We start from the raw sequence: 27,698 nt of genomic DNA, 5'->3' as shown, positions 1-27,698 counted from the left end.
CCTTCATGTGGAATGCCGTAGGCATAACAGAGCAGTAGCATTGACAACAGATCTCAGACACAGTTCACAAAGGAGGTGATGGGTGGAGGGGTTTGTAGAGAGTCTCGGGAGGGAGGTGAGGGGAGATAGCTAAAAAAGAGGGCTATTTATGAATTTTGCCTCTTCATGCATGGAAGTGAACTGCATGCTCAGTTGCTAAGTGACCTCTCGGTCGACTCAGTGAGACAAAAAACACAAAATTAAATTTAGAATGCTCCTGCTAGAAAAAAACAAAACAAACATATATATATATATATATATATATATATATATATATATATATATATATATATATATATATATATATATATATATATATATATTTATAGTTTTTTTGTTTGTTTTTTTTACTCATCTCCGCGTTTTCATTTGAATGCATATTAGTCTCAAAGTTCCATGCCCAGTTTCTAGTGTAGCTTCAGATCCCACCGCTGCTGTTGGACACATTCGAAGCCCTCCTGCTTAAATCATGCATGGTCCTCCAGTGGATTTATCTTTTAAGGATATCAGTCATGTAGCAGGTAGTGTCATATTTCCTTTCTTAAGTTCATAAAAAGAAAAAAAAATAGATACATAGAAAAATGGATAGATATACATTTATATTAATCCCAGAGTGAATTTGCAAAGCTCACCAAAATAATGTAGTTTACTTTATTTTACTTTTACTTTTATTTGAATTACTTTGCTCAATGTTAACAGATGCCTTATATATTGTATCTTTTTTTTTTATTTCTAGTTAAATTGAATAAGAAATTTAAAAATAAATCACAATGTTAAACATTTAATAAGTCAAATTTGCAGTTCAAAACCTAAGAAAGACTGTTATTCTGGTCCGATCATGAAAAGTAATGTAAACAATTTATTTCTTCCAAACATCATCTAAATTGGCCAGTTGATGGATGTCAGCAGCAAAAGTACACATGCAAATATTGAGCAAATACATTGCCAAGAAGCTTTATTTATGGTAACTTTGTTTATTGTGGTTACAGGGGCGCTGTCAGAGGTGCCTAACAGTGGCCTGCGCCCTTTAAAGTCAAATTCAGAGAGGAAGTACCTGAGCTGCTGTTTGCGTCTTAACAACAACAACATCACCAACCTTGTTGGCCTTCACTTTGTGCTTCCTCGTTTATTGGTTGAACCATCAAAGCTTGGCTGGTTGGACCTGTCCTTCAACAAACTGACCATTATAGCCTCTGTGAGATTCCATCTACTTTTATTTACAGTCATGGAAAAAAATGTTTGACACGGCGTATTTTAATTTTGGCAACTTGCCACATCATACTGACTTGGTTTGTATTCATTTAATGGCTCTATTGTGTTGTGTCATTTTTTCATATTATTCCATCCCCAGGGCTGACAATTCTGCCTGTTTGTGGGTTTGACATTATCTCATGTTACAACTTACCTAACTAACAGTCTGTGTCTGGGATCCAGGTTTTGTGTGAACTGAAAGAGCTGCAAGTGTTGTATCTTCATGGTAACGCCATCTGGAACTTGGCAGAAACAGACAAGCTGGGAGAGCTGAGGCGCCTGCACACTGTCACACTACATGGAAATCCCATAGAAGCTGTCAAGAATTACAGGTTTGATGTAATTTCAAAACTTGAAAAAAAAATTATATTCTGCTCACTGTTATATGCAAAACAAACAAACAAAAAAAGTGTGTACTGTTATTGTTTTAGGGGAGAATGAGGTTGGTTGTCACACGTTTTGCTTTAATTTCTATTCTAAAAAATTGGTAGCCACAATTGGAAGCCCAAAGTGCTATGTCAAAATAAAGTGACTTTCCACTTTGCAATATGAATGTGTTTAAAAGTTATGAACCACTAAACACAGCATGGGTTTTGTGACAATCACCACCATTGTGGGGCTGGTTGTCACGTTGATATTTCAGTGAAGAAATAAACAAAACAAAACAAGACCCTTAAAATTAGTATCTTTTCAATAAATCTTTTAATTTAAAACGTATAATTCAATATTTTAGTTGAAACAACTCTTTATTGAAGCTTCAACCTCTCCTATATCATGAATTGACACAATTACCCAGAATTCTACTGAAAAGATGAATGCTTACCAAAATCTGTTATTTTTTTTATTACACTAACACCATGAAATGACTGATTTTTTTTTTTTTTTTTTACTTCAGTATCAGCTTTAGTATTAGAAAAGCAGAGGAGAACAGGGGTTTTCTCCATCTGCTAATTTGCGTTTCATTCTCTTTCAATTCTTTTCGTTTCCGGGGTATTTGTGAGGATGTCACATATGACAACCAACCCACAGAGAATGCATGCATTTTTAGCTATAAGTTGAGTTAGCATGCATAAACAATAGCCTTGCATAGAAAAAAAAATATTCTCACTGTAACTCTCCCTTTATATTATAAAATGATAAGTGTCACATTTTAAACTGCATAAAAGACGTATGCAGAAAAAAACTAGAAAGTTATATTTTCATGTCAAAAACATCAAGTCAAAATGCTAAATTACCATGTAGCTAATCTATGACCACTATTAAGGAAATTTCAGTACCACTATATTAAAAAAATAATCCCTGAAGAGGTCAAAATATAGCCAACCAACTCCATTCTCTCCTAATTCAGATAGAGGTTACAGAGGCTGAAATAAGAGAGTTCTCCAGAAGTACAGGACAGCAGCCATACTTCATTCATAGACATGTATGAATATTAATAAGGACTTAATGGGTTTGTGTAAATTTGTAGTTCTTAGGAATTGGTCTTATAATAGAGTGTGATATGCATATTCCATTCCTCTTAAATGCTTTTGACCTTGTGCAGGCACAAATCCAATGTGATTAATCAACCCTAGTTCCGGCTACAGCACTTGGCTGGCAACAAGTTGGTGTTTACTGATGTATGACTGAGTAGGTGATGCTTTCTGTGCTTACTCAGTAAAGTTATAAATAAGTCATGAAATACATTTAAGTTTTTCTTTCCTTCACAGTTGTTCATAACATTTTTGTGTACGTAGAAGACAAAATTACAACGCACAAAATCTATTCGGGGAAAAGTTAGCTGAGGCCTGCCAAATGGCGTGTTCTTTCACTCCACCAGTGAGCTGACCAGTCAGAGCACTGGGCCATTTGGGGCCTTAAAGAGACAGGAGCTAAAATGAAGCATTTTAAATAGGAGATGACAAGAGATGCCGCAGCAGGAAACAGGTTTTTTTTTTTTTTTTTTTTTTTTTAAAATAAATGACATGTTTTTTCAACATAAAACATGTGGTAACTTTCTCTGGAAGGTTACTGCAGTAAAATAAAGTAAATTAGCATAACTTAGATTTTTAAGTACATCTATTATACTTCAGGGGGTAGTTAATGAGGTAAAAGGAAGAGAAGTTTTGCAATTCAAATTCCCCTTTTAAACATTTATTCCTTTTTTTTTTTTTTTTCGCTGAATTGTTTTAACTCTTCAGACAAGTTGAAAGAATTTATTTTATTAATTGATTACAGTGTATTTGTGGATATGCTAAAAGAAAAAAAAAAACATCCATGCGACTTCTAAGTCAAAACTGAATTAATCATTAAGAATTATTGTCTTAGGTATTGTGTGATTATGACTGTGCCTCAGCTGAAGAGAATGGACTTTAGTGCTGTTACACCCAAAGAAAAGGCCTTGGCAAATTTCTGGTGTCACTGCTCCAAGCCGGTCAAAAAAGCCAAGAAGAATGACGAATCAGCAGTCGATTAAGTCTTTGTTTGTCTTAATTTGTCTGACCTGATTTTGGAATAAAATGTTGTCACAAACATTTTCCTTCCCCTTTAGTTTGATTTGTTACATGATGACAGTAATGCTCACTGGATACAGAATTACTGAGCATCCCACTTGATGCTGCATGGAGTTAAAGGTTTCATCAAACCCTTGTTTATCATATGACACACTGTTCACACATCTGGATGATAAAGTATGAGTCAAACTATATAAATTATAAAAAAAAAAATTTAGTCAGAGATTCTACTTTTGTGTAGACTTTTTGCGTGTAGGGTATCTGAATAAAAACTGGTTCAAACCTGCAGCTGAAAATGACAATCCCATTAACCTTTAAACAGGGAACAGAAGAGGAGAGTTTCAGACAGTTACAAATTATTCCTATACAAATTTTCTCCGGGCTCTGATTGGAGAATTAAATGTCTCCGTTCTCTTTGAGAGAAGTCACTGATTATAAACTCAACATCCAACTTAGAAGCAACAGATTCATCTCCACGTTTAAAGAGCAGAGATTGAGTGGCTGACCAGTAGGTTTAGGTTGCAGGCAGTGAAATATGGCACAGCATAGCAAGATTTTACTGAAAGAGAAAATATTCTCATGAGAACAAAACACTGGAAACTTCCTTAAATAACCTGAGCTGTTACTGGCAGCAAGTGGAAAGCAGACTGGGATTTTAAGCAGCAGCCGATGAATCAGCTATTCATGGAGATGATCAGCAATTACTGTGCAGCCTACAGCCACACCTGCAGAAAGACAGGGATAGGGACATGGGAAAAAGGGAGGGAGCTAAAAAGGGAAGATAGGAAACTCCTCACCCTAACAATAACTTTGCAAAGGGTAATATTAAAACCCACCCTAAACAGCATTTTCTTTATATGTAAACGTGTGATATGTTCCATTTCAACTGTAAACAGCTTCTGGGTTTCCAAATCAGCCCCGAGGCTGATGCAGATGACAGTCCTCCAGGCTCCATTAGTACAGAATCAGGTACAGAAACATCTTTAATTGGCAGGATGGAAATGTTCCTGAATCAGCATCTGGTTTAGAGTGTGAGACACTGAAACTGAGAACAGAAACCAATACTAATGAAATCCTTTGAAAGTTAATGTATACCCATTTGGCCACTAAAAAAGAAACTCTGAAACTAATCCTCCTCAGTGCCTCGGTTTACTAAGAAACCTCCACTTCTACTGTTCTGATGGAAATCATAAAGACCATGCCTGAAACTATGTGGCAAAGTTGGTTTTAATGAATATATTTCAGTGAAGATGGCAGCAACGAGATGGCTCTCTTGACTAAGATTTAGGAAACCTGTATTTCCACTGAACAGAGTTCTTACAGCAAATTTGATTCAATTCATGAACACTCCTCTTTTATTTATTTGAAAGGCCGTGGAAAAATAAACACATCAATATTGTAAGATACTTTGACCATGTAGTTTCTCCTCAGGGGTCAGAAAAAAAAGAAGAAAGAACTGCTCCTGGATTTATTGAAGTAGTGAATGAAAGTTTGGTGAAATGTTTTTAGGTCTTCTGATCAAAGAAATTGTGCTGAAAATATGTTCACGTGAATCAAGCTTTGTGATTTGCTAAAGTTTACAAAGGTAACTAATTTACCGCCACTTAATCTCATGCACAGTCACATGAAGATCCATGTTGTCAGGCTTCAAGCTCCTAAACACACATAATTTGGCGCAGTTCAGCATTATATGCTGGTTGCTATTGACAACAGGTATGAGGAGTCGGGACAAATTTTACTGGCTGGTTTTGAGGACTAGGGTGTCATGACGTTATCACTTAGCGAGCCACCATGTTAGAGACTTGATTGACAGTTCCTCGGACCACTGTGTTCAGAAATGCTCCATAGTTAACAACCTTATTTTCCAAACCATTAATAATGTTCATTTTCTCTATATTCTGGTCTCTAACTTCCATATATAATGTGTTCCGGTAAATTCCAGTTGCTTTTTGGTATTTTGACATCTTTTTCTTTTCCTCTTGCTTTTTATCTGTCCAGTCGGTGCTACTATGCTGCTGTTTGTTTAAATTCGTGAGTCCAACAACGGAATCATTATTATCATTATCATAATTGTCATTACCAGGTGATATTTTCAAGTTTACTTGATAAACATCTTCATCCAATCATTTGCCAAGTGGATGAAATTGCCAACTCTTCTTTTAAAAAACCTTTTAGAAGCTTTTTATTGATGGTTTTGCAGGCAGCTCAGTACAGCATCTGATTTGTCAGCACAAAAGTTAACATTAACATAAACATAAACTAATCAATTTGAATTTAACTTGTATTTAGTATGAATTCCCAGTTACCTTCTGGACTCAGTACTGGCATATCAGTATTGTGTGATTCGTCTTTTCATCTACAGAGAGAGAAGATAGGTTAAAGCTGTCATTTGCTTAGTGAGGAATAGGCTCAAACTTCTTATTTTGTGTGGAAAAAGACCAAACTGAATGCAGTATTTATACATCCCTGCAGGCTGAAAAGTGCTCCAAAGGTCAGTAACCTGCTCACATTTCAAAAGTCAGCCTGAGGGCAAGCGTCAGCAGTAGTCATGTTCAATTGTCTGCCTTAAAAGTGCCCCAAAGGACTTTGTTTAAAGTTAAACTTAGCTCAGAATAATAAAATAACAATGTCTTACCTTTTTGTTTAATGGGGGGGAAGAGAATGAGCTGACCTATTGCAGCTTTTTTATTGGAAAACACTTAATATTGCAAGTATCAACAAGATTTACTGTCGCCTCCAGTCATCTCTTCCACCACTGAACCTTTTTCACATTGATAGGATAAAAGCCTCGCTTGTTTTCACTGTTACTGCTACGCACTTCTGTTTGAAATGACAGAAATGTCATTTCAAACAGCATTTCTTTTTTTTTTTTTTTTTTTTTTTTTAAAGGTCTAACATTTCTGTCAATGTGTGCAGTTTCAACAGAGAGGAGAAAATAGGATATAAATTAAGTTAAGTGAATTGCCTGATGGTCATATTCATTTTAAACGTTCATTTAGGACAAGTGTAATGTGTGCATAGTTCTCTTACTAACAGAGACTGCATTAAACCCAATACAGTCTGAAAATGAATCCCTTGAATTTTAATATTCAAATCAAATAAATGTGTGATACCTTTTTCAATTATCAGGATGTTTTCATAAATATATTGTATAGACTCTTCTTATTCAATTAAGCATTTTAAAAATAAAATTAAGTATGCATTAGTAGAGGCAGAGCTGCTGATGATGCATACATGAAAAATGGAAATAAATATTGCCAACTTCTGACCTTTGAAAAGTCAGATTTTGCTGCCAGGATATAAGTTTTTATGGGAAAAACAAACTTGTACATGACTGTTATTTAATTTTTTCTGGAGTTACATTAACTTGCTTATTGATGAGAATCAGTTTGCTTACAGGAAAGCAAAAAGCACCAGCAAAAGGGGGTTTTACTTTTTTGTTCCCAGCTCTATTTTTCACACTCTGTAGTGCAGAACCAGTGAAAACTTTTTTTCCACAATACACCCCTGTAGAGGACTTTGGCCTCCCAATGGTGTCAGAGTTTGACCACAAAGTCGTGATTCATCTTATTGAAACAGCGTTTTGAAGAAATCATTGAGATGACAGTTATTGATGTAGGAATATGGCGTTATTATTGTGCCTCATTCTTGAGTGGAAAGAGAGCCATTCTGAGCACAGAAAACGTTTAGCACAAACAACAGTTCAACTTTGAACAAAATCTTGTCACATTGTGAGCAGCAGCTCATCTGAGCAAACAAAAGGTAATTCCATGTAAACAGCACTCACATTTGTGTTTGCTCTTATCTGTGCAGTCACACACGCACACACTCGCAATGCAGCATCTATGCTCAGCACTGTCAACACGCTCGCTCAACACAGTGAAGCGCTAGCAATGTGACACAATTTCAACCAATCACAAGCCCCAGACAGAGTCCTCCTAATTGGCTGCTTAACAGCGTCTCGACTACACTGTAAAAGGTGTTATCCTGTGCCGACGGTGGTAGCTCAAGTCAGGGGAGGTTGGTCGGTAAGTTTTAAAGTGTATGCTTATTGTTGCCATAGAGAGAAGATATCATTGATTTCCCGTCTCGTTGATGCAGTGCCATCTACTCTGGCCTGACACATGGGGAAACTGACTTGAGGTACCGCCATCAGCACAGGATAACACCTTTCACAGTGTAGTCAGGGCACTGTCAAGCAGCCAATCAGGATGACTCAACCCGAGTCTTGTGATTGGTTGGAATTGTGGTACATTACAAAGCAAGCCGGTTGACACTACTGAGCACAGATGCTGCATTTAGAGTGTGTGCGTGTGTGTCTGCACAGATAAGAGCAAACACAAAAATGAGTGCCGTTGCGTGCACGGAATTAACTTTATTTTGCTCAGATTAGATGTTACTCACAGTGGGAAAAGATTCTGCTCAAAGTTTAACATATGAGCTTGATAAACATTGTTTTCTGCGCTCTATTTTTGGTTCAAGAACGAGGCACAAGAACAACTCCATTTAGGAACAACAGTTAAAAGATCAAAACTAGAAACAGTAATAGGCTAACATAACTTGTCGTTACATTCCCAAACCAGGTAGAGATGTTTCGTCCACTTCCATATTTTTGACTAATTTTAATTAAATACAGACAAAAACTGAGCAGACCATAAAAGACGTTTTGTTGGTGGCCTTCATCATAAACCGCACTCCTCCATCTGTACCCGAAGCCATCATTCACATGCAGGCATTCTGACCGGAGCCACACATTCATTGTCAAATGTAAAAATGTTTCTTCCTTAGACATGCAAAGGAAATATTAAAGTCTAAGTTAACATCCATGACAGTGTAAAGCAGCCCCATGTGCTTTGAAGTGCTCTGACTTGGCACGACATGTGCAAATCCCATTAATCCTCCACACTGAAATTATGCCGCACTGCTTGATCATCACTAACACACCCCTTACTGTGCCTCCTCCCTCTTGGTGCTGTTGTTTCCTGATTCTCTCAGGAAATTTGGCATCACCACAGGACACATACATTGTGAAGTATTCAATCCACTTTGGAACTCATCCAGAACTCATCCAGAACAGAGTCCAGTGAGCAAAATTTTATAGATCCAGATGTGTTTAATAAATCCATATACCCAAGACCCAATTAAACAATTAATGCTTATACTTGTTATGTTATTAACATCTGCTTCACTGAATGAATGAGGAATGGCTGGAAAGAATAAATGTAGTTTTATCCATCCATCCTTCCATCCATCCATCCATCCATCCATCCATCCTCTATCCTGACTTTATCCTCTTTAGGTTTGTGTGTGAACTGTAACTTCTCTCTCCTGTCTGGTGAGAGGCGGGGTTCACCCTGAGAGGGTTGTCAGTGGATCATATAGACCCAATAAATGTAATGTTCCTTTTCTTTTTTTTTTCTTTTTTTTTTTTTTTAATCCATTTCCTTATTTCTCTCTCTTCTGTGAATTGACTGCAGTTATTGAATACCTGCTGCTCTTATAATCAAACTATCCTTGATTCAGTTGGAATAACATATACAGTATATTCTTTACCTCTTTTTTTTTTTTTTTTTTAAAGGGTGAATTTCTTATTTCTTTGCAATGCATTGGAGAATGGAAGCACTAAACCCCCACTGGACAGTGGCTCTTGAGGGCCAGAGCTTGAGATTCTTGTCATAAATTATCTCACAAGTGTAAATTATGTATAAAGTTCAATTTCTGCAATTCTCTGATATAAAAAGCTTAAAGCATTGCTGACTACATATTTTACTGCAAGCGTCGGCATTTGGAGAGCCAATTGTTTAGACACATTTATTCTTTGTCCTACACAAACATAAATATGTCATAAAACATATTTGTATCAGTTTGTCATTACATTAAACTTGTTTGAAATAATTTTATTGCCAAACATAAATGCAGCTTTGTGTTGAGGGGAAGTATCTTGTTGTTGTTGTTGTTTTTCTGTGACAGGAACTAAGAAAGCAGCCTACAGCAGAGAAATAATGTGCTCCATTTTCTAAATAATAAACATAACCAGTTGAGCGTTTTAGTAAAACAATGACTTAACAGGTTTTGTACTTTGTGTTTGTTCATTTGGTCATCAAAAGATATTTTCTTAGCATGTTTTTTTCATTTCCTGGCAAAAAAAAAAAAAAAAAAACATGTACAAAGTCAATATTCTCTTATTTTTATGAAATGATGTGTTGTTTACATCCAAAGTCACAAGCGTTTAGTTTCTTTCTTCACAAATCACTTCACTTATAAATATTTTTCCAGATAGAAATGCAGGCAAAGACGGCATGACACTGTTAGTGGCATGGTGCTCTGATTAGTCCACTGAGTACATTTTCTGTACTCTCAGGTAGGTGGATTTGTGTTTTTAATCTTTTGGTTTTTATCTTAGGTTAAGTAGTGATACTTGTACAATAGCACGTTTACAATGGCAACATAACCACATGTAATTTTTCAAAAGTCCCACATTCATTTACATTCTAAAATTATAAAATGACAGTAATTAACAGCTATTCAACAAGTTGAGATTTCAGAAAAAGAGCAGGTGGTTATAAACTTTAGAGGAACTTTAGAGGAAATCACACAACATCAGAAAAGAGAATTTTAATTAACGGTACTTTTTTTTGTAATTAAAAGTAAAATATATGTGTAACTTGTCTCTAAATTGCACCTTTAACAGTACCATCTCACTAAGGTACTCTTTAATCACAATATTATTTGCTGATAGTTGAATCTTTTTTTTTCTTTTTATCAAAGTTTACTGGATGCTTAGCATGAAATCTTTTCGTTCTGTTGTGTCAAATAAGCTTTATAATCGTTGAGTGATCATTCAGTTTTCGTCCACCTTATCCTTTGCAAAAGAAGACAAACTTCCGTTGTGGTGGTTTGCCATGATTGGCTCAGACCTACTGATCTTGGCTGCCATCCCCTGAGCTCAATAGGATTTGGTGTAATCCTGCAGAGCAGTGCAGAGCAGATGGACACACAGGTAAGATCCCAGTGGTAGAGGGGCTATAATTGGCCTGGCCCTCTGCCCACAAACCCCTTTTACTGGAAGTTTCTGATGATATAATCAGAATTCAGCATCATCCTTAACTTGATCAATTTATAACCAGCAGGAAGCTTTTATTTAAGAAATCCTTTTATTTCATTTTAGCTTAATGGCTGTCTCATTTATTACTGGATTTAGGGTCACATACAGCGACTACTACAGTTATACTGTAATCCTGCAGAGCAGATGGACAGACAGGTCAGGTTACTGGGCAACAAACAAGTCCATCTCATCTGGACTTTGTAATGAAATGAAAAATTAAAGAAAGCTATTACTAGATGTACTGTAACGTAATTGAACAGATGGCTGTCTTGAAGCTATCACTCCTCATTTCACACGTTTTTATTAGTAAAGTAGAAAAGCCATGAATCAAATCAGTAGTGATTGAGCTGCACCATTCCAGCAACACCAGTTTACTCCATGCCTGCTGCACCGCTATTTGGGTTTGTCCATCATTTAATAAGAGAATAATCTTAGAGAATGGTTAACTTATTTAAATGTTTTTTGTTTTTTTTTCCAGATGCAGGAGCACACAGGCACAGTTCTGCTATTGCATGTTCAACAAGTCCCGGGACCAAAACAGCTATTCTACAATTCAGATTTCTTTTAATCATATTTTAATGTATGAAACAAGTTGTTCTGAGCAAAAGTCACAAGGATGGAACAGAGTTTATCTCATCTGACATGGACTCTTCCAGACTGTTACATAAATAAATGATTATTAGTAGTGAGGACATGAAAAGTTGTGGATTTTTTTTTTTTTATTATGATTTTCATATCATATTTGTCTTGAAAATAGGCATGCAATCAAATACATGTGCTTTTACAGCAGGATTACCTGACTCCAACAAATGGGGTTAAAAAAAGAAAAAAAAAACCCAAAATATAATGTTAAGTCTGCTTCTTTTAGGCAACTGTACTTTTCTGGTGGCACCAGACAGCCATGTAGTCACAAAAAATAAATTAAATACATGTTAGCTGGTCTTTTCTGCTGGAAACCAATTTCCACTGCATGTTCTGTTTTCAGTGCCTTGAATCACTCCCTGCAATTGAAAATTATCTCGACAACACTGGACAATTGAGCAGGATGATAAAATCATGAAACAAACAGTGTGGCAGGTTGAAAGAAAAGTATACAACAGAAATAGATTACTTTGGAGATTGATTATCCTCCGATGAAGATGTTTAATGAAATCCATGCAGTTCTCACCGGAGATCAGTTGCCTTCTCAGATCTATGTATTGAAAGTAATTAGCTGGTACGAGCTGGGATGTGTTTTTTAGCCAGCATGACTGCGCTCCCCGGTGCAAATTCACTAATTGCAGCTATGAAATTACTTGTATAAACACTTCATGTTTTGTCGATAGCCGCAGGGACTAAATAAAGCATTGTTTTATTATGATTTAGGGGTGGGAGAGGTTATTGATTTTTATTTATTTTTATGAATTTGAGCAAATGTCACTGTGTTGTTTTTAATAGTCATGTAACAGAACACTTAAATATTGTAAAAATTCCACTTATTCTACAAATCACAGGGTGGTTCTAGATCTTGGAAAGTATTAAGAAAATGCAGAGGAGAAAAAAAAAGTGTCATGTTTTTGCCACCCTGATCCCCTGGCGCTCATCATTGGTAACTCGATCCACCTGCTGGCTTCCTAATTGCCTCTGCTACCTCATTCAGTTCACCTGGTTTCCTTTTCTCTCACTGCCTACTTAAGCTCCCTCCAATCCCTCCTTTTCTGCCAGATAATAATCAGACCTATGTCTAGTTTAGTTCCAGCGTTCTATGGATTGTTCCTCAGTTGCCGACCCTCTGCTTCATGCCCCTGGATTACCCTCCTTGCCTTGCCCTCGACGGATACCGCTACCTTTCGGATCTTCTGGTTACCGACCCTGCCTGTCTTTGGATCTCTGAGCCTTGTCTTTGCCTGGATGAGTATTTTGCCATCCTGTTTACCTCCCAGCTGTTGCCTGGTTTCTTCTGCAGACCATTCCCCCGGACTGATCTTCTGTTCATACTCCTCCACCAATAAACTGGTCATCTGTCCAGAACTCCCTGTGTGTGGCTGAATTACGGATCCTCAGGGTAACTCATTACAAAAAGCTGTGAACTTTAAAGTAGATCCTTAATAGAAAATGTTGGGAAAGATGGGAAAAAAAAAAAAGTAGTTCTGATTAACATTGCCACCTTAAAGAACTAAAATCAGCATCTCTAACTGTTGTATCCTTAAATATTTGGGGGATCAAATCTGTTTCAGCTGTGTGGTGAAGATTTTTCTCTCAAATATGCAATGAAACAGAGAATGTGATAGGAATGCTCTGTATTGAAAAGTCATATAAACCTCCTTTACTATGGCGGGTGAAGCATATGATACTGATCAGCGTGTTATAATGCAATATTATGGCAGTTGTGTGAGTTAAAACTCTTCTGAATATGTTGATGAAAACATGTTCAGAAGAGTCTGGAGTGAATGACTTGCACCATTGACTTGGCCTCTAAACCTCCCACACATAAATCTATGGGGAGTTTAGATTCCAATTATGATTAGGACATTATAATTAGGATGTTAAAAAAAAAAAAAAAAAAAAGCAGCAAATGGAGTGTGATGTTTGTGTGAAAGCCATTTCTAATTTAAACAATTAACATGGGCAGGTTGAGCAAGTGATGCAGCTGCTGATACTCTCGTAGCAGTACAGTCTCTGAATACTTTCCCTAGTTTGTCCAGAAGTAACAGAATTTGCAGGTAGCGTACATCACCACCCGTTACGAAGACTTAATTCATTTTCTTTCGATAACATTATAAAAGCAAGCCTGATTTCTAATTCACTTTGCAGCAGGATGAAAACACAGCTGGTGTTAACATTGTCCTTTTGCAGCCACCAAAGTTTTGCAGTGAATGGCTCTCGTGCTTTTTTCTTCTTCTTGCAATTAGAAATGTAAGATGCTAGATGCTACTACATATATATTGGGTTTTATTCATCTCACAAGTCCATGTCACGATTCAGATTACCTTTAATTTTCTGTGTTTACTTTTACTGGATGCCATTTCAGATTGTAATCTCAAAACATGAACATTTCATCAAGTAATGAAAGGCAAATTACTCAGGCTAAATGTTTACTCTGTGGTTATATTGCATTACTATTTGACTTCACAGTGTTGAGTTTATACTACTTCAGTTTGAATGTGAGGTTATTAAATGCAGCTTCACAGCTGAATGTCCACTTACAAAAAAACAACAAATAAGGAAAACAATGTAAGGCTTGTTGAAGTTCCCTAGAGGTTTGGGGCATTTCTGGTAAACAGGTTGATGTGCAATTTCGTTAAAATTGCTACTTTGCAAGGATTTAAACGGTGAAAAAAACCACTCAGTTAATCCCAAGCAAATAAATTGCTGCTCCAAAGAAGCATGGGATTCAAATGTCAATTTCTCTGTGCCTTTTTTTTTTTTTCAAAGTGTTTCATGGAAATTAAAATCCACTTTTACTATATAAGGTCTCTGACTATCCATTCTTAATTATAACGTTTTGGGAGTAATAGGGGAGAAAAATAGTAATAAATTAAGACATTATTATTATCTTTGCTATTTAATGATATCAGTTTTTGATCAGTTAAAACAAAATTCAGATGAGCTGTGACTTTGTTTTGTTTTATTCTCCCATGACAGTAAGAGCATAGTGACGAGTTAAAATTTGATAACCCAGTGCCCCCATACTTCCTCGTCCGCCGCGGGGCGCAAAGAGCAGAGGGAAGCGGAACAGAGAGAAGCAGCCACCCAGTAATCCGTGCGCTTTTTGCCGTGGACATAATTAGATTATGGCGCAACGATCACCGTCTCGACTCTGCTGCCCGCTGCTCCTACGGTAGATGTACGGATAGCACTGTGTGTCAAAACCTCGCTTTCTGAGTCTGCATCGTCTCTCTCTCTCTCTCTCCCCTCTCCTTCATCAAATGTCGCCGGGTCTCCGTGTCACCCCCTCCCTCTCTGCCTCGCTCTGTAGCTGGGGAAGCAAGGGGGAACACTAAAGCACAGAGACTGTTACTCTGCCTCACCTCCTACAGAGCTCCAAGTCCCACAGCGGAGACTTAAACTAAAGAAGACTTAGAGGATAGGAAGACGTTTTTCTACTTCATGGGAGCGCGAACAAAACCATTTGATTAATGACTTGAAGGCGCTGGCGGTGTGTGACGTCTCCTCCTCCCAAGACTAAGAAAGAAGAGAAGAGAAAGAAAAAGAATAGACATATTGTGGGGGGTCAGACTTTCACCACACGGGCGGGTGGATGAGTTCTGTGGATGATATTTCCTGGATTTCTTCTCCAGGCTGTGTCTTACTGCGGCCCAGAGACAGCAACAGTGTGTGGAAAAGTATATCTCAGTGTTAGACATATGGCTTCGACGAGGATAACGCGGTAAGTCGAACAGCGTATCCCTTCTTAGTGAAATAGCTTGACTTTAGTGACCCAAACTGAGCTTTATCACATCATATCTCTGTCTTCTTCTGGCTGCTGTTGTGTGTGTGTGTATATCTTTTTTTATTTTTTATTTTTGTACTCTACAGCATGCTCTAGCCGGCTCCAATTCTTTTCGGTTGAAATTAATCAGCGTGCACGTGCGGAGACAAGAAAACGTCCCTCAGTTGATTAAACCAAAAGCAAGATAAAAGACGGTCGGTTGTACATGCTATACATGCTTTGAAAAGTCTGTCTACGGATTTCAGTACTTTTTGCTGAGAGTTCTCTCTTATTTAAAGCGAATGGTAGAATTTTCTGTCCGTGGTGCTGAAACTATCCGACCAGATTACCGGTGTCGGTTTAGCGACCGCAGCTGACGTCCATTTCAATTAATAAAAAGCGACTCCGCGTATTTGGATGCAATGTCCGTCTCAAATCTCACATTTAGCATCTTATCATTTAATACTAATGCTAATGGACTGCGAGTTTAACTATACTAATGCGCTAAATACGAACTTTACTCGTTTAATCTGCCCATCCTGGTTTCATGAGGGATTTTTATGTGCGGTTTCAGTGGATGAACTGAGTTAATTATAATATCCTTGTATATATTTTGAGAATAATCAGAAATTCTGTTTCTGCATTTATCAGCCACCCCTGCTCACTTAAAGTTCCACGAGTGTGCTTTGTTTTTCAACAAGTACATAGTAGCAGCTTCAACGGTGTATAGAGGATTGAGAGAGTGGTTCAGTGGTCCCGTCAAAAGCAAGTAACCCCACAGCAGCCTGTATGTGTGTGTGTGTGTCTTGGATTATGAAGAGAGAGAGAGAGAGAGAGAGAGAGAGAGAGTCATCCGATTAGTTGAAATTAAGACAATCTGTCGCCTCTTTAATACAGAACAAACAGAGGGGAGAAAGTCAAAGGTGACAGGAGGCTGACGTGGTGTCTAATAGCCATATGTCGAAAATATATTGATGCTTTACCCCCTTTTTTTATTGATTCTGGAGCTGGCACAACTCTTTTAGCATTTCATTTATTTATAGACTTTTGTCAAACTCCAACATTCAAATGAAATGTTACGCTTCCCAGAAGTAATGTGGCTTCCATGCACATGTTCAGTCAGCCAGCAAACACATGTTGCTGCAGTGTGCATAAAAGTGATGCAGAGGCAGAGACTGTATCCAAGTGAGTATACCCAGAGGATTATGTGACACAGCTTTCTACCTGTGCATGCTGGGCAGAAAGGATTGTGTGTGGGCTCCTGTGCATGCGCGCAAGGGTTTGCATGTTTGCAGAGAGGGGTCAGCCAGACAGAATGCGCTTTGTGAACCTGGGATCGTCCACTCTTCACCATGTCAAATCCTGTTAGTCATGCTGGTTGAGAGAGGACTTCTATTTGAAAAACTCCAGCTAACTCTTTGCCTTCTTATGGGAAAATAATTGTGAAGAAATGTCTCATGTTTGCTGTCAGTAAATATTGTTCTTAATACTCCTCCGTGAAACAAACATTCTTTTTAGGTGCCCACAAGTTAAAACTTGCTATATAAATTTCTGAAAATGTGCATTAACTTGGAAGTTTGTGGCACTTGAAGTGCCTTAAATGTTACTCCAACATTTAAACTTTGTCATTATCTGGATAAATAAAGAGGTCACTGAGAAACACGAATCCATCCTATAAATATTTGCTGACAAGAGGTCTTCCTCCTCCACTAAATAGTTCATCTTGTTTTAGTGATCGATCTCTGAAGGTCTGAAGGTCAGCGTTTTAAGGCTATTTTTAAAAATGCTAATCAGACACATGTGATTTTCTAAATTACCGTCTGCGTGGTAAAACTAATGTAATGCTCAATGTACGATCACGGTATAAGATCATGTATAGCACTGCATCAACACTGGCAACACTTTGTTTCTAAGATATTTCACTGTGGACCAACGTGACTGTTTTTCAGTCTGCTTTGGGATCCACATAGATGTACACATCCAAAATATTGGTGATTTAATAGACATAACTTCATGTTGTGTTTCTTGGCTGAAGAATTTTTTCTGAAACATATAAATGAGTTTTCACTTCATTGCAGATGTTCAGTCATGATACTTGAGACTCAGTCTTGCACGGTAACCTTCACCTTTCAGACTCCCATTAACATGCATGAATACTGACAATATTTATGTGTGTTATGTTTGTTTTTTGTGGCTTCATTTCACAACTTTCTTCAGGTTTTCTTCAGCCAGTATAATCTCTACTTTTACAAGCTTTTAGATGTTTTATAAAGATTTTTTTAAAGATAAATGAGTTGACAGCCTTTGCTAGAGTGACATCATTAGATGTCATGAGGTTACACATTACAGAGACCTCATAATGACGAGGTCTTTCCTTGACCTTAGCTCATAAATAAGAATCCCTACAATGAGACTGGATCATCATAATTTCTTAAAGGTGGTATTAGACATCCAAGTGCCCAGAAATACACAGCTTTGAGACAATTTTTTATTCATAGGTGAAAAAAATACTTTATAAATGCATTGGAGAATGTAATATGCGACATTACACAACTCATGTTTAAGCAATGTTTTAACACAAATGCGTACATTTTCCTGCTTATTTGAGCCATCGAGCTCGGGTTAGTAACAAGCAAACTGATATTTTATGTCAAGCTCTTCATTATTAAGTTCAGGCACCTTCACTGGTAATTTGATGATAGCTGCTTTCTTGGGGTTAATGTTATATATAAATAATTACATTCCTTTTTACAGTATTAGTTTTGAAGTTTAGTTTAGCCTATTTATGTTGCAGCAGTGAACAAGAAAGACTCAAGGAAAGTTTATTGATCATTCTGGTTCCTGCAGATCCCAGCATAGTTGGTACTGCAAAGCCTTACTCAGGTTTCATTACTGACACCTGGAGCTGTCCCACTGGCAGGATTGATACCCTGAGACAAAGATGGCACACATATAATCCCCAGGCTGTCTGAAATGCACACCCCCACTCCAACTGCAGTCAGAAGTTTAAGGGAAGCTTCTCAAAGTTCCCAGTGATTCTATTAATGCTTCATCACAGAGACATTTAACCTTGCTCCACCTATTTTCCTGTACATGGTAATTATGCAGAGTTTGACTGATTGAACTGTCACATACTTCTGGGAGAGAAGATCTGAGTTCAGTGTCCTCATTCATCTTGACAATTAAAAAGTCTTTCTCACTCGAGACGACAAGGTGCTTTTTTTTTTTAAAGATATGAAGATCAGTTTGGAATGTCTCAGAATTGCAATTGGGCATACACAGTGTTTGGCTTCTTAAACTCAGATAAGTCTATTAAAACTTGGCAAATGACTTTTCCCATTTTCTGAATTAGCTTAGCTACCTTCAGGAGAGTACAGTCATACACGGCACAGAGGACAACACCGCAGACAACTACAGTAGAATAAGCATGACATTCAGGGAACAACTGTTATTTCTGATGGACTGTGACAACCATAGCCACACATCAGGACTGAGAATGTGAGCCTGCCACTGAGCGGCCTGGTGTAAATGATCCATTGCATGTCAGAAGGCAGAACACTTAGAAAAAAATAACAATTCCAACCAAATGTCATATTACAATGACTGCCAGTGAAGCTACATAGTCAAGATGGAGCCAATAGTATCACACTTCTTCTGTAGTCATTTCAGTAAATATAACAAAAACAGCTTTTAAGTGTGATATCCATTTTTCAAATTTAATGCAAAACATTTAAAAATGCAATTTTTCCCTCTATTAACGACTAATTCGGCATCCATCTTGCATTCTACAGGTATTGTAGATAAGATAATCTTATCTTATGTCTTGTTCTGTTACTTTCTTCTCTTCCACTGTTAATGTCTTCTTTGCTAAATCAGCCGGTGCACGTTTAAAAATATTTGATGTGTATATGTCCACTTGCTAGCATGTGATGCATATATAGAGCGAAACTCGGCTGCAATGTCACCTGCCATTCTTTATCAAAAATTTGTATAATGCAGTTTGCCAGCCTCCGGATACCACTGGGCAGCAGTGGCTCCGGAAATGTACACGAAAGATGTCACAGCGACATCAAACAAGTCCCGAATGCAGAGTTTTGAGGTCAGAAAGACACATAATGTGTCTTTACCCTAAAGTTGCACTGCATTTTTTTTAAGTTTGTACTTTTAAAAAGCTATCATTTAAAGTAGGAGATTTGTTAATTTATTTCGATGAGACAATGACATCTCTTATGCACGTTCCTTAAGCCGCTGTTTTCCAGCAGCATGGACAACTTACTTTGTCCATCCAAGTGCATCACTTTACAGAATTTGGTTTGTGGGACAGAATATAACAGTAGCAACCAAACATACTGTTTTGAACAGGCATAACTGCTGAATCAGCAAAGAAACCCGCAAGGACATTATTGGAGGAAAAAAAAAGGGAAAAAAAGAATATAACAAGAAATAAGAATCTACTTCAGACTTACTTTTACATGCTGGAGAAAGTTTAAAGAAAAGACCGTATGCAAGATGGATGCTTAATTATCTGTTTTGTGGAGGAGAAATCTGCCAAATTTCAGTAGCAGTTTTCTGACGATGAGGATCTAATGAACAACTACAGACCTGTCTCTAACCTCTCTTTTATAGCAAAGATAATGGAGAAAGTTGTGTTCAATCAGCTTAATGACTTATTAATTGAAGTGGAAATCATAATAAATTACAGTCAGCCTTACGACCTCATCACAGCACTGAAACGGCTCTGGTCAAAGTCTTAAATGACATTAGGTTGAATACTGATTCTGATCAAGTAACAGTTCTGGTTCTGCTGGATCTCAGTGCTGCATGTGATACTTTGATCACAGAATTCTGTTGGACAGGCTGGAAAATTGGGTTGGATTTTCCGCTGACTTTAACTGGTTTAGAAGGCCAGAGTTATTTTGTTAGAACTGATGGCTATGAATCTGAGCGAGTGGCCATGACTTGTGGAGTACCTCAGTTGTCAGTCCTTGGACCTCATCTGTTCACCTTACATCTGCTCCCTTTAGGTCAAATAATACAGAACTTTAACACCAATTGTCACAGTTATGCAGATGACATGCAGCTTTATGTGTCTTTGTCACCAGATGACCACAGTCCAATGAACTTACTGTGCCAGTGTTAGGAGCAAGTAAACATCAGATGAGAAAAACTTTTCTTCAACTAAATGAAGAAACAACTGAAACTATTCTGTTTGGTAGCAAAGAGAAGATGGTCAGCATTGGCAAACACCTGCTGACTTGGGCTCTCCAAACCACCAATAAAGTCTGTAACCTTGGAGTGTTAATAGACTCAGATCCGACTTTCAGCAGCCACATAAAAGCTGTCACTAAGAAGCTTTTTACCAACTTAGAAACATTGACAGTTCAGTTTCCCAGAAAGACCAGGAGAAACTCATTTATGCATTCATCTCCATTATTACTGTAACAGTCTTTTAACAGGACTTCCTAAAAAGAGTATTACACATCTGCAACTCATCCAGAATGGTGCTGCTGGAGCTTTAACTAGAACTAAGACTTCTGAGCACATCACACCAGTTTTGAAATATTTATACTGGCTTCCAGTCAGCCACAGGACCGATTTTAAAACCCTGCTGATTGTTTACAAATACCGGAACGGTTTAGGACCAGAAAACATCTGGGATATGTTCAGAGAATATAAACCAAGCAGAGCTCTTTCATCCAAAGACTCAGGTTAACTAGTCCAGACCAGAGTCCAGACTAAACATGGAGAAGCAGCATTTAGCTGTTATGCTGCAAACAAGTGGAATAATCTGCCAGTAGAGAGTAAACTTTCACCAAATGTAGATACTTTTAAATCCAGGTTAAAAACATTTCTTTTCTCATGTATCTATGCATGAAATATGCACAGCAACTTTAAATTGATCTTATTTTTAATTATTTTAATATAATTCATGATTTTATTGTGATTTTGCTATTTGTGTTGTCTTTTATGCTTTTTATACCATCTGTGACACTTTTAATGTTTCATTTAAAGCACTTTGAATTGTCTTGTACGTGAAAGGTGCTATACAAATAAACTTGCCTTGCCTACTGATGTAGATGTCTGGTCATAGATGATTAGCCTTTATGTTCTGTCTGCTTATACCACCAATCAAGTCTATTTGATAAAACAGCGGTTTCCCCATCTCTCTGATAGAAAATAAATAAATCAGACTACTAAAATATAAAACTAAATATAAAACTAAAATATAAATAAAACATAAAAACAATAATAATAAAATATAAAAACAACAAATATAGTCATCTAACATAATTTCATGCTGCTCTAACAGTTTATTTTAAAAACGTTGAGCTTTTTTTTTGTTTCAACTAGTGCTGCTTGTTTAAAGGTCCACAGGGATCCATCTTTAACTATTTATTTTAATTCCACTAACAGATCCCACTGTGCTTACTCCTTATAGATTTACTCACATTTATTACTCCACACCTGTGGTATCTGCTCTCTACATTTGGTCCCATCCCCCCCAAGTGGCGCGGCTACCTTTAGAAGGATGTCATAGTGGATTAGCTTCACTGGTGGAAGCAGGCCAAGTTGCTCAGAGTTTCTCAGTTTCTCTCTCAGTGTAGAAGAATGCACAAGCCTTTTGGGTGTAATCCATGTGCATTGAAAACATCCTGTATATTTATGGAGAGAAAATCAATATTTGGTAACTAAATGAAAGGAGACAAAGATAAATTTATGGTGGAAATTATTTATAATGTTTGTGGAGTTTGTAATCTCTGCATGTGTGAAGTCATTTTGTGTTAATACAGTAATTGCTTGCAGTTTGTGTGTGCATTTAAACACACATTCGCAATTATGTGTTACATTCAAAATAGTTTACCTAGTTTATAAATAATCAGTTAAACCTGCACCGTGATATTGAGTTGATTTTCATATGTTTAGTTGTCTCAACTCATATTCCTTTACCCAGTGGAGCCAATTTTCACACCTAGAATTTATTTTTCTTTCTGCCCATTTCTGCATGCACCTTCTGATTAGTAGAGCTTTCATTCGACTTCTTCTCTCATGCCTTACCAGACAGCGGCTGTTGCCCCTCTGCTGGGAGGTATATATTTGTCCAAATGTTCCCAACAAGCTTGCACAGACATGTCTTATTGAGTTAGTCAGGCTTCTGTGAGCAACACTGGCTGCATCTCAATAAAGTGTTATTCTTTGGGCCGATGAACTTTTAAGTGCTCCTGTCAGATGAAAGAGCATGTGGTAAAAAACCAAACACCTTTAGCCAGGACGTATTAGTCTGCTTTTCACCAAATACTGAGGGCTGCTAATTTACAGGTAAATTATTCATCAGCTGAAAAACTAAAACTTTCTTTATTTACACATAGTAACTTCTGAGCAATCAGCAAGCATTATTCTCTGTGTGTCATCACTATGCAGCCTATAAAGAGAACTGCACTCTCGTTAGATGCAGGATTACGTCTGATGTGAAATGCATATTAGATGCCTTCTTTCCCTGCGATTGAGTTATTTTCTTTCAGTCACATAAAAGGTGGATTCAGTTAATATATGCAGTTCAAACTGGGTAAAGTTTCCTCATCTGGACGCAAACTTCAGTGAAAACTTTTAATTATGGTTGACATTTTGAGTTTTTCCAGTTAAGCCAGATGCTATCATGAACGTGTTTGTGTGAGGCATTGAACTCACATTAAACAATACATCCAAGGCCATTGTTCCTAATGAGATTATGTGCCTGCTGACCATAACACTGCCTGCAATTTGTATATCTGGCAACCCAAGAAGGAGAAAGTAATAGCAGAAGTTGTCAAACAAATTTTTAATGTGAGCTTTTTCGTCTATTACTTTTCTAATTATGGAGACCATTAAGTCTATTCAGGTTTTCATTTTGATTGTTCATCTCCCTTCCACATGTTTATCAGGCAGAAAAAAAATTAAAACCAATATTCAAACAAACATGCTGACAGAAATTAAAGTTATTTTTGATGTTTTACTTTAAAAAAATTGTTTAATCAGTTATCTTAACCTAACACTGCACTGAAATTGAATTAGAATAGTCCTCCTGTTTCTAAAAGTGGGTCAAAAAATTGTTTTTGGTTATTTGTGGTGGATCCCTATATAAGAACGACTTCACTAGTGTGCCTGAGTCCCAGAGTGAGATTAAATTAAGTCAGTTTTAATCCTATGTGGTAAAAGTTCTGACAGCCCCCTGCCCTACTTTAATACTATAAGAAGCTTTCTATCTGATCAGGGGCTCCTAAACCTCCTCAGTCCTGGACCCAAATAAAAAGGAATTAGTGAATGAGCCATAGACACACAGTGTGGTTTGCATGTAGATTCATTGTCCCCACTGTAAATGTTTGCTCATAATTTAACACGTTGAAGTAATGATACAAGGCCAATATTTAGCTCCTTTTGTTTTGTGTTGTAAACTGTAAAAGTGGAGCATAAGCAATGGGTGATGACTTAATAAAATAAGTTCTTTGTCCAATTTTTTCTTTTGTTTTTGTTTTTTGGCACCATTTGGGAAACAGAATGGCAACAACAGAAGTTATTGTTTAGGATTTTTTTTTTTTTTAAATGCAAGAGTTTGGTATATCAAGAGTATTTAAGGAACATTTTCTTTCTTTGTTCCATTAAATAATAAATTAGAAAGCCATCAGTATGTTACACCAAGGCCAATTCCCTGCTTTGCATTATGCCCTTGATCTTCACCACAGTTTTAATTTTGCAGAGAAAACTTGACACCACCAACCAAGCCAGAAGGAACGAAAATAAAGACTAATTTTAATATTGTGTGCTGGCATAAGCAATATTGTATTTGATATTTGAGCACAAGTTAGCCAGAAAGTCCTGGATATATATAAATTATTAATCAATTGCGCATTGCCTTAGAAAGTTATGCCTCAGCTGCACATCATGTGGTGTTCCACCTGCTGTGCTGAATGATGAGCAGGAAACAAAACACACAAATATCAGACATGACACACAAATGCCATCTCTCTTTTCAGAGGAACGCATCAAAAATTGATAAGATACAATATGCCTTTTATTATTCATTCACTGTTGTTGTGATTGGTTCAGGTGGGCACTTGCCAGTAAGTTTAAAAAGTTTAAGTCACACATGATTATCCCAACAAGTCATATTTAAGATCTGAAAATGGTGTAGAATAATCAACATGCACAGAATATATATGTAACCCTTAGCAAAGAAAAAAAATCTATGTGGTTTTGATCAAAATAATATGTGAGTGATGGTTCAGGTCACCAGTTTAAAGATAATTAGCTTGCAATAATTAGATAATTTGCCATTCTATCTTTCTCTCTTTCTGCGAGAAGATGCAGGATAACAATGCAGGATTTTGTGGGTGCGTGTGTGTTAGCAGCCACATGCTAAGCCAAAAGAAAGTTGCCAGTGTTAAGTCTTGCCTCTGGCTCAGTGGTGTGTATCTGTGTGAGTGTGTGAGACTACTAGAGATAGAAGGAGGGAGATTACTGTGGCTATTGCCAACTTCAAAGTATCTACTGGTGTTGTGCCAGGTCAGCATGTTTACACAGGTGAATTGGTGTTGGGACACACACACTCTGAGGGCCACACATTCTTGTCCGTGCACACATGAAGACACACCTTGATCCTGAACATACACTCATGCACACACACAACATGCACATTGCCCAGAGTGCATTGGTCTTATCAGTGGTCCCTGAGAGTTAAGGGAGGCATTTAATCAGGGTCTCCATGCAGCTCTTGGCATCAAACTGATTCCACAATCTCTCCTTCCTCTCCCATGTCTTTCGTTCACTTACTTTACCCTCACACTGACAAGTCTAGTTGGCTAAGTATTGCTCAGCCACAGAATTTAAAGCTAGAGAAGTTAAAAGTGGATCACTGGAGGCTTCAACTAGTTTACATTCATAGGTTTACAAACTTTTCCAGCTACTTTTAGAAAAGATTGTTTCACCCAAATCCCTCAAAGTTTAGACATTGTATAAAATAAAAATAAAAATAAAGTGTAATCAATTGTACATTTCATAATCCCCTATTCTGTTCACAGAAGAAAAGATAAGATGTATCAAGTGTTAAAAGTGAGAAATTTGTTATATTTATTTATTTAAATATATTGGATCTTCTGGGCTTTTCTTTGTCACTTATCCTATTTAGTTTCAGAGCAAGTAGAATGACAGGATGCTGTGTTGTACTGGAAAAAAAAATGGCTTTGCCCAGAGGACTTTTGTGGTTATGTTTCCTCTTGATACTTAAGTAATATTCTTTGTCTGTAAATCTAGCCTGTTGCCAAATTTACATATCAATGCTGGACATGACAAGGGCGGTGAAGGCAAAGAAAGAGAGTAAACAGAAGAGAAAAGTTAAGACCAAAATAGGAAACAAAAATACATCAAACAGAAAGCAACAGAATTAAATGTTCTATCTAAACAGGAAAAAAAAAGCAGACAACCAGCTTCTACACCTTTTTGGAAACAGGAACACAAAACCAAATGCACCATCTTAAAGAAAAACAAGGCTAACAAAAATCGGAAGTACCTATAAAAAGATAGACAAGCCAGACAAAAATAAATAAATACATAAAAAAATTAATTACAACAAGAAATACATCAGCAACAACAACAAAACTGTAGGTAATGGTGATTAAAACCACAAGACAACACAGCGACTCCATCAGCATGCAAGTTAGCAAATGTAGTGGCAACATACTGGGCATTAATAATGATCACTGCTGGATGTGATGGTGCAAATGACTCTGGTTCCCTGCAAAATATAAAGCAGACCAGGAGGCTCCAAGGACCCTGGAAACCAGCTGCCATCTCAGAGTAGAAATCCCAGCTAGCCCACCACATGAGAGACCACACTTCCACCCACAAAAATACAGAGGAAGGCCCCAGCCAGAGCACCCTGTGGCAAAAAACCTCAGGCCCTAGGAGCTCAGAGATAGCAGCCGACAGCTACACAGAGGCAGTCAAAGCATGGGGCCCAAACCCCCAGCAAGAGCCACCCACCCAAGGCACCTGCCCCAGTGCATCGCTCTTTGTCTGAGTCTAAGTCAGTGTTTCTCAAATCCGGTCCTCAGGCTCCCCTGCCCCGCCTGTTTTAGACATGATCCTCCCCCAAAGCACCTGAGTCAGATTATTTAACTTCCTCATCAAGTTCTTTGCAGCCTGTTAACGAGCCCTTTATTTCATTCAGGTGTCTTAAAGTAGGGTTGGCTATAAAACATGACTTGAAAAAACACTGGTCTAAACAGTTTTTACCTTTTATTCTACTCTGCCTGAGGGGAGGGCTGTGGCCATATGGTCAAAAGGAAGATTTAGGAAGATAGAAAGTATGAAGGCAACATGCATATGCTTGTCAGAATGCAATGCTGCAAAACGATGTGACATAACAAGATAACACATCATACTCAATTTGTCTGTTATTGGTTTTAGTGTTTCGGTTAATTGTTGGAGTCTAGTTTTTGATTAAAAAACAACACAAATAGGGGTTATTTTACATAGGACCTAAAAATGATTGGCAAGATCATTGTATACACAATGGATTGAAAATAGAATAAAGTTCTACGAACTTAATCAGCTTCAACCTATAAAGACTTGCTTGCTGGTTCATAAGGCATGTCTTCATTTACTGTTTGATAGCATCCAGTGTAAAACAGTGAGAAGTGTGTGCTTTGTAAAACAAAAAATAGCAGCTGTTTCTTTGTCAGCCAGACTGATCAGCACTGATGACATTCAGAAAGTCTTGTTTAAATGTAACTCAACTTCTCAAAGGTGGTGGTGCACTAAATGTTCAGCTATCTGAAAAAAAGATGACCACAAAGTGATCCAGTGTTGTTTCCAAATTTGAATGGCCTGACAGCTAAAAGCCAGCCTCCAAAGTTACCCACTCCTCAACCCTCATGTTTAATTACAGACCTTTAAAGGGGTCCTATCATGGTATTTTGAGTTTTCTGAGCTTTCTACACTGTTACAGTGTTGAATCCTCATCAGACATGTGAACAGCACTGTTTTGTTTATCACCTAAATGCATGTTTGAGTTTGAGTTCTAGCACTCTCTCTGTTCGGTTTCCATGGTGACGAAAAACGCATCCTTGTGATGTCCTGGATAAGGTTCGGTGATTGGTTACCTTCTACTGGTTAACAAGAGCATGTACAAATACGTCAGATAAAGTTATTTCGAATGATGGCTGGTGAGTTTACCAAAGAGAGACATCCTGCTGCATTCCTTGCTGTGGGTTGCTGTTTTCCACTTCGTTTTCAGGGTCTGATTCAGGTTCCAACATGTAGGGCTGTATGCTCTGTGTTGACATTGTATTTTGTTTTTTTTATTGAGTTCATATTAGCCTAATCCTTCTGTTAATGAGATGTTACAATGACGGCAAAAGCAGTTGCG

The 27,698-nt window shown here is 37.4% G+C and overlaps 1 protein-coding gene across 1 annotated transcript; it reads left to right on the top strand.

Moving 5' to 3' along the window:
- Positions 1-508: 508 nt before the first annotated feature.
- Positions 509-3,745, top strand: LOC306771373 (leucine-rich repeat-containing protein 51-like; the record flags this gene model as incomplete). The annotated part of the gene is made up of 4 exons (XM_079260540.1): positions 509-560; positions 1,029-1,234; positions 1,474-1,629; positions 3,626-3,745. 4 exons carry the CDS (start codon positions 509-511, stop codon positions 3,743-3,745), a joined length of 534 nt encoding a protein of 177 aa, XP_079116666.1.
- Between the last annotated feature and the right edge of the window lie 23,953 nt (positions 3,746-27,698).

The sequence above is a fragment of the Telmatherina bonti genome (assembly GCF_933228915.1).
Source record: "Telmatherina bonti genome assembly, chromosome: 21".
Classification (NCBI taxonomy): domain Eukaryota; kingdom Metazoa; phylum Chordata; class Actinopteri; order Atheriniformes; family Telmatherinidae; genus Telmatherina; species Telmatherina bonti.
Note: the sequence above shows the minus strand (reverse complement) of the source record. Positions and strands in the feature narration are given on the sequence as shown.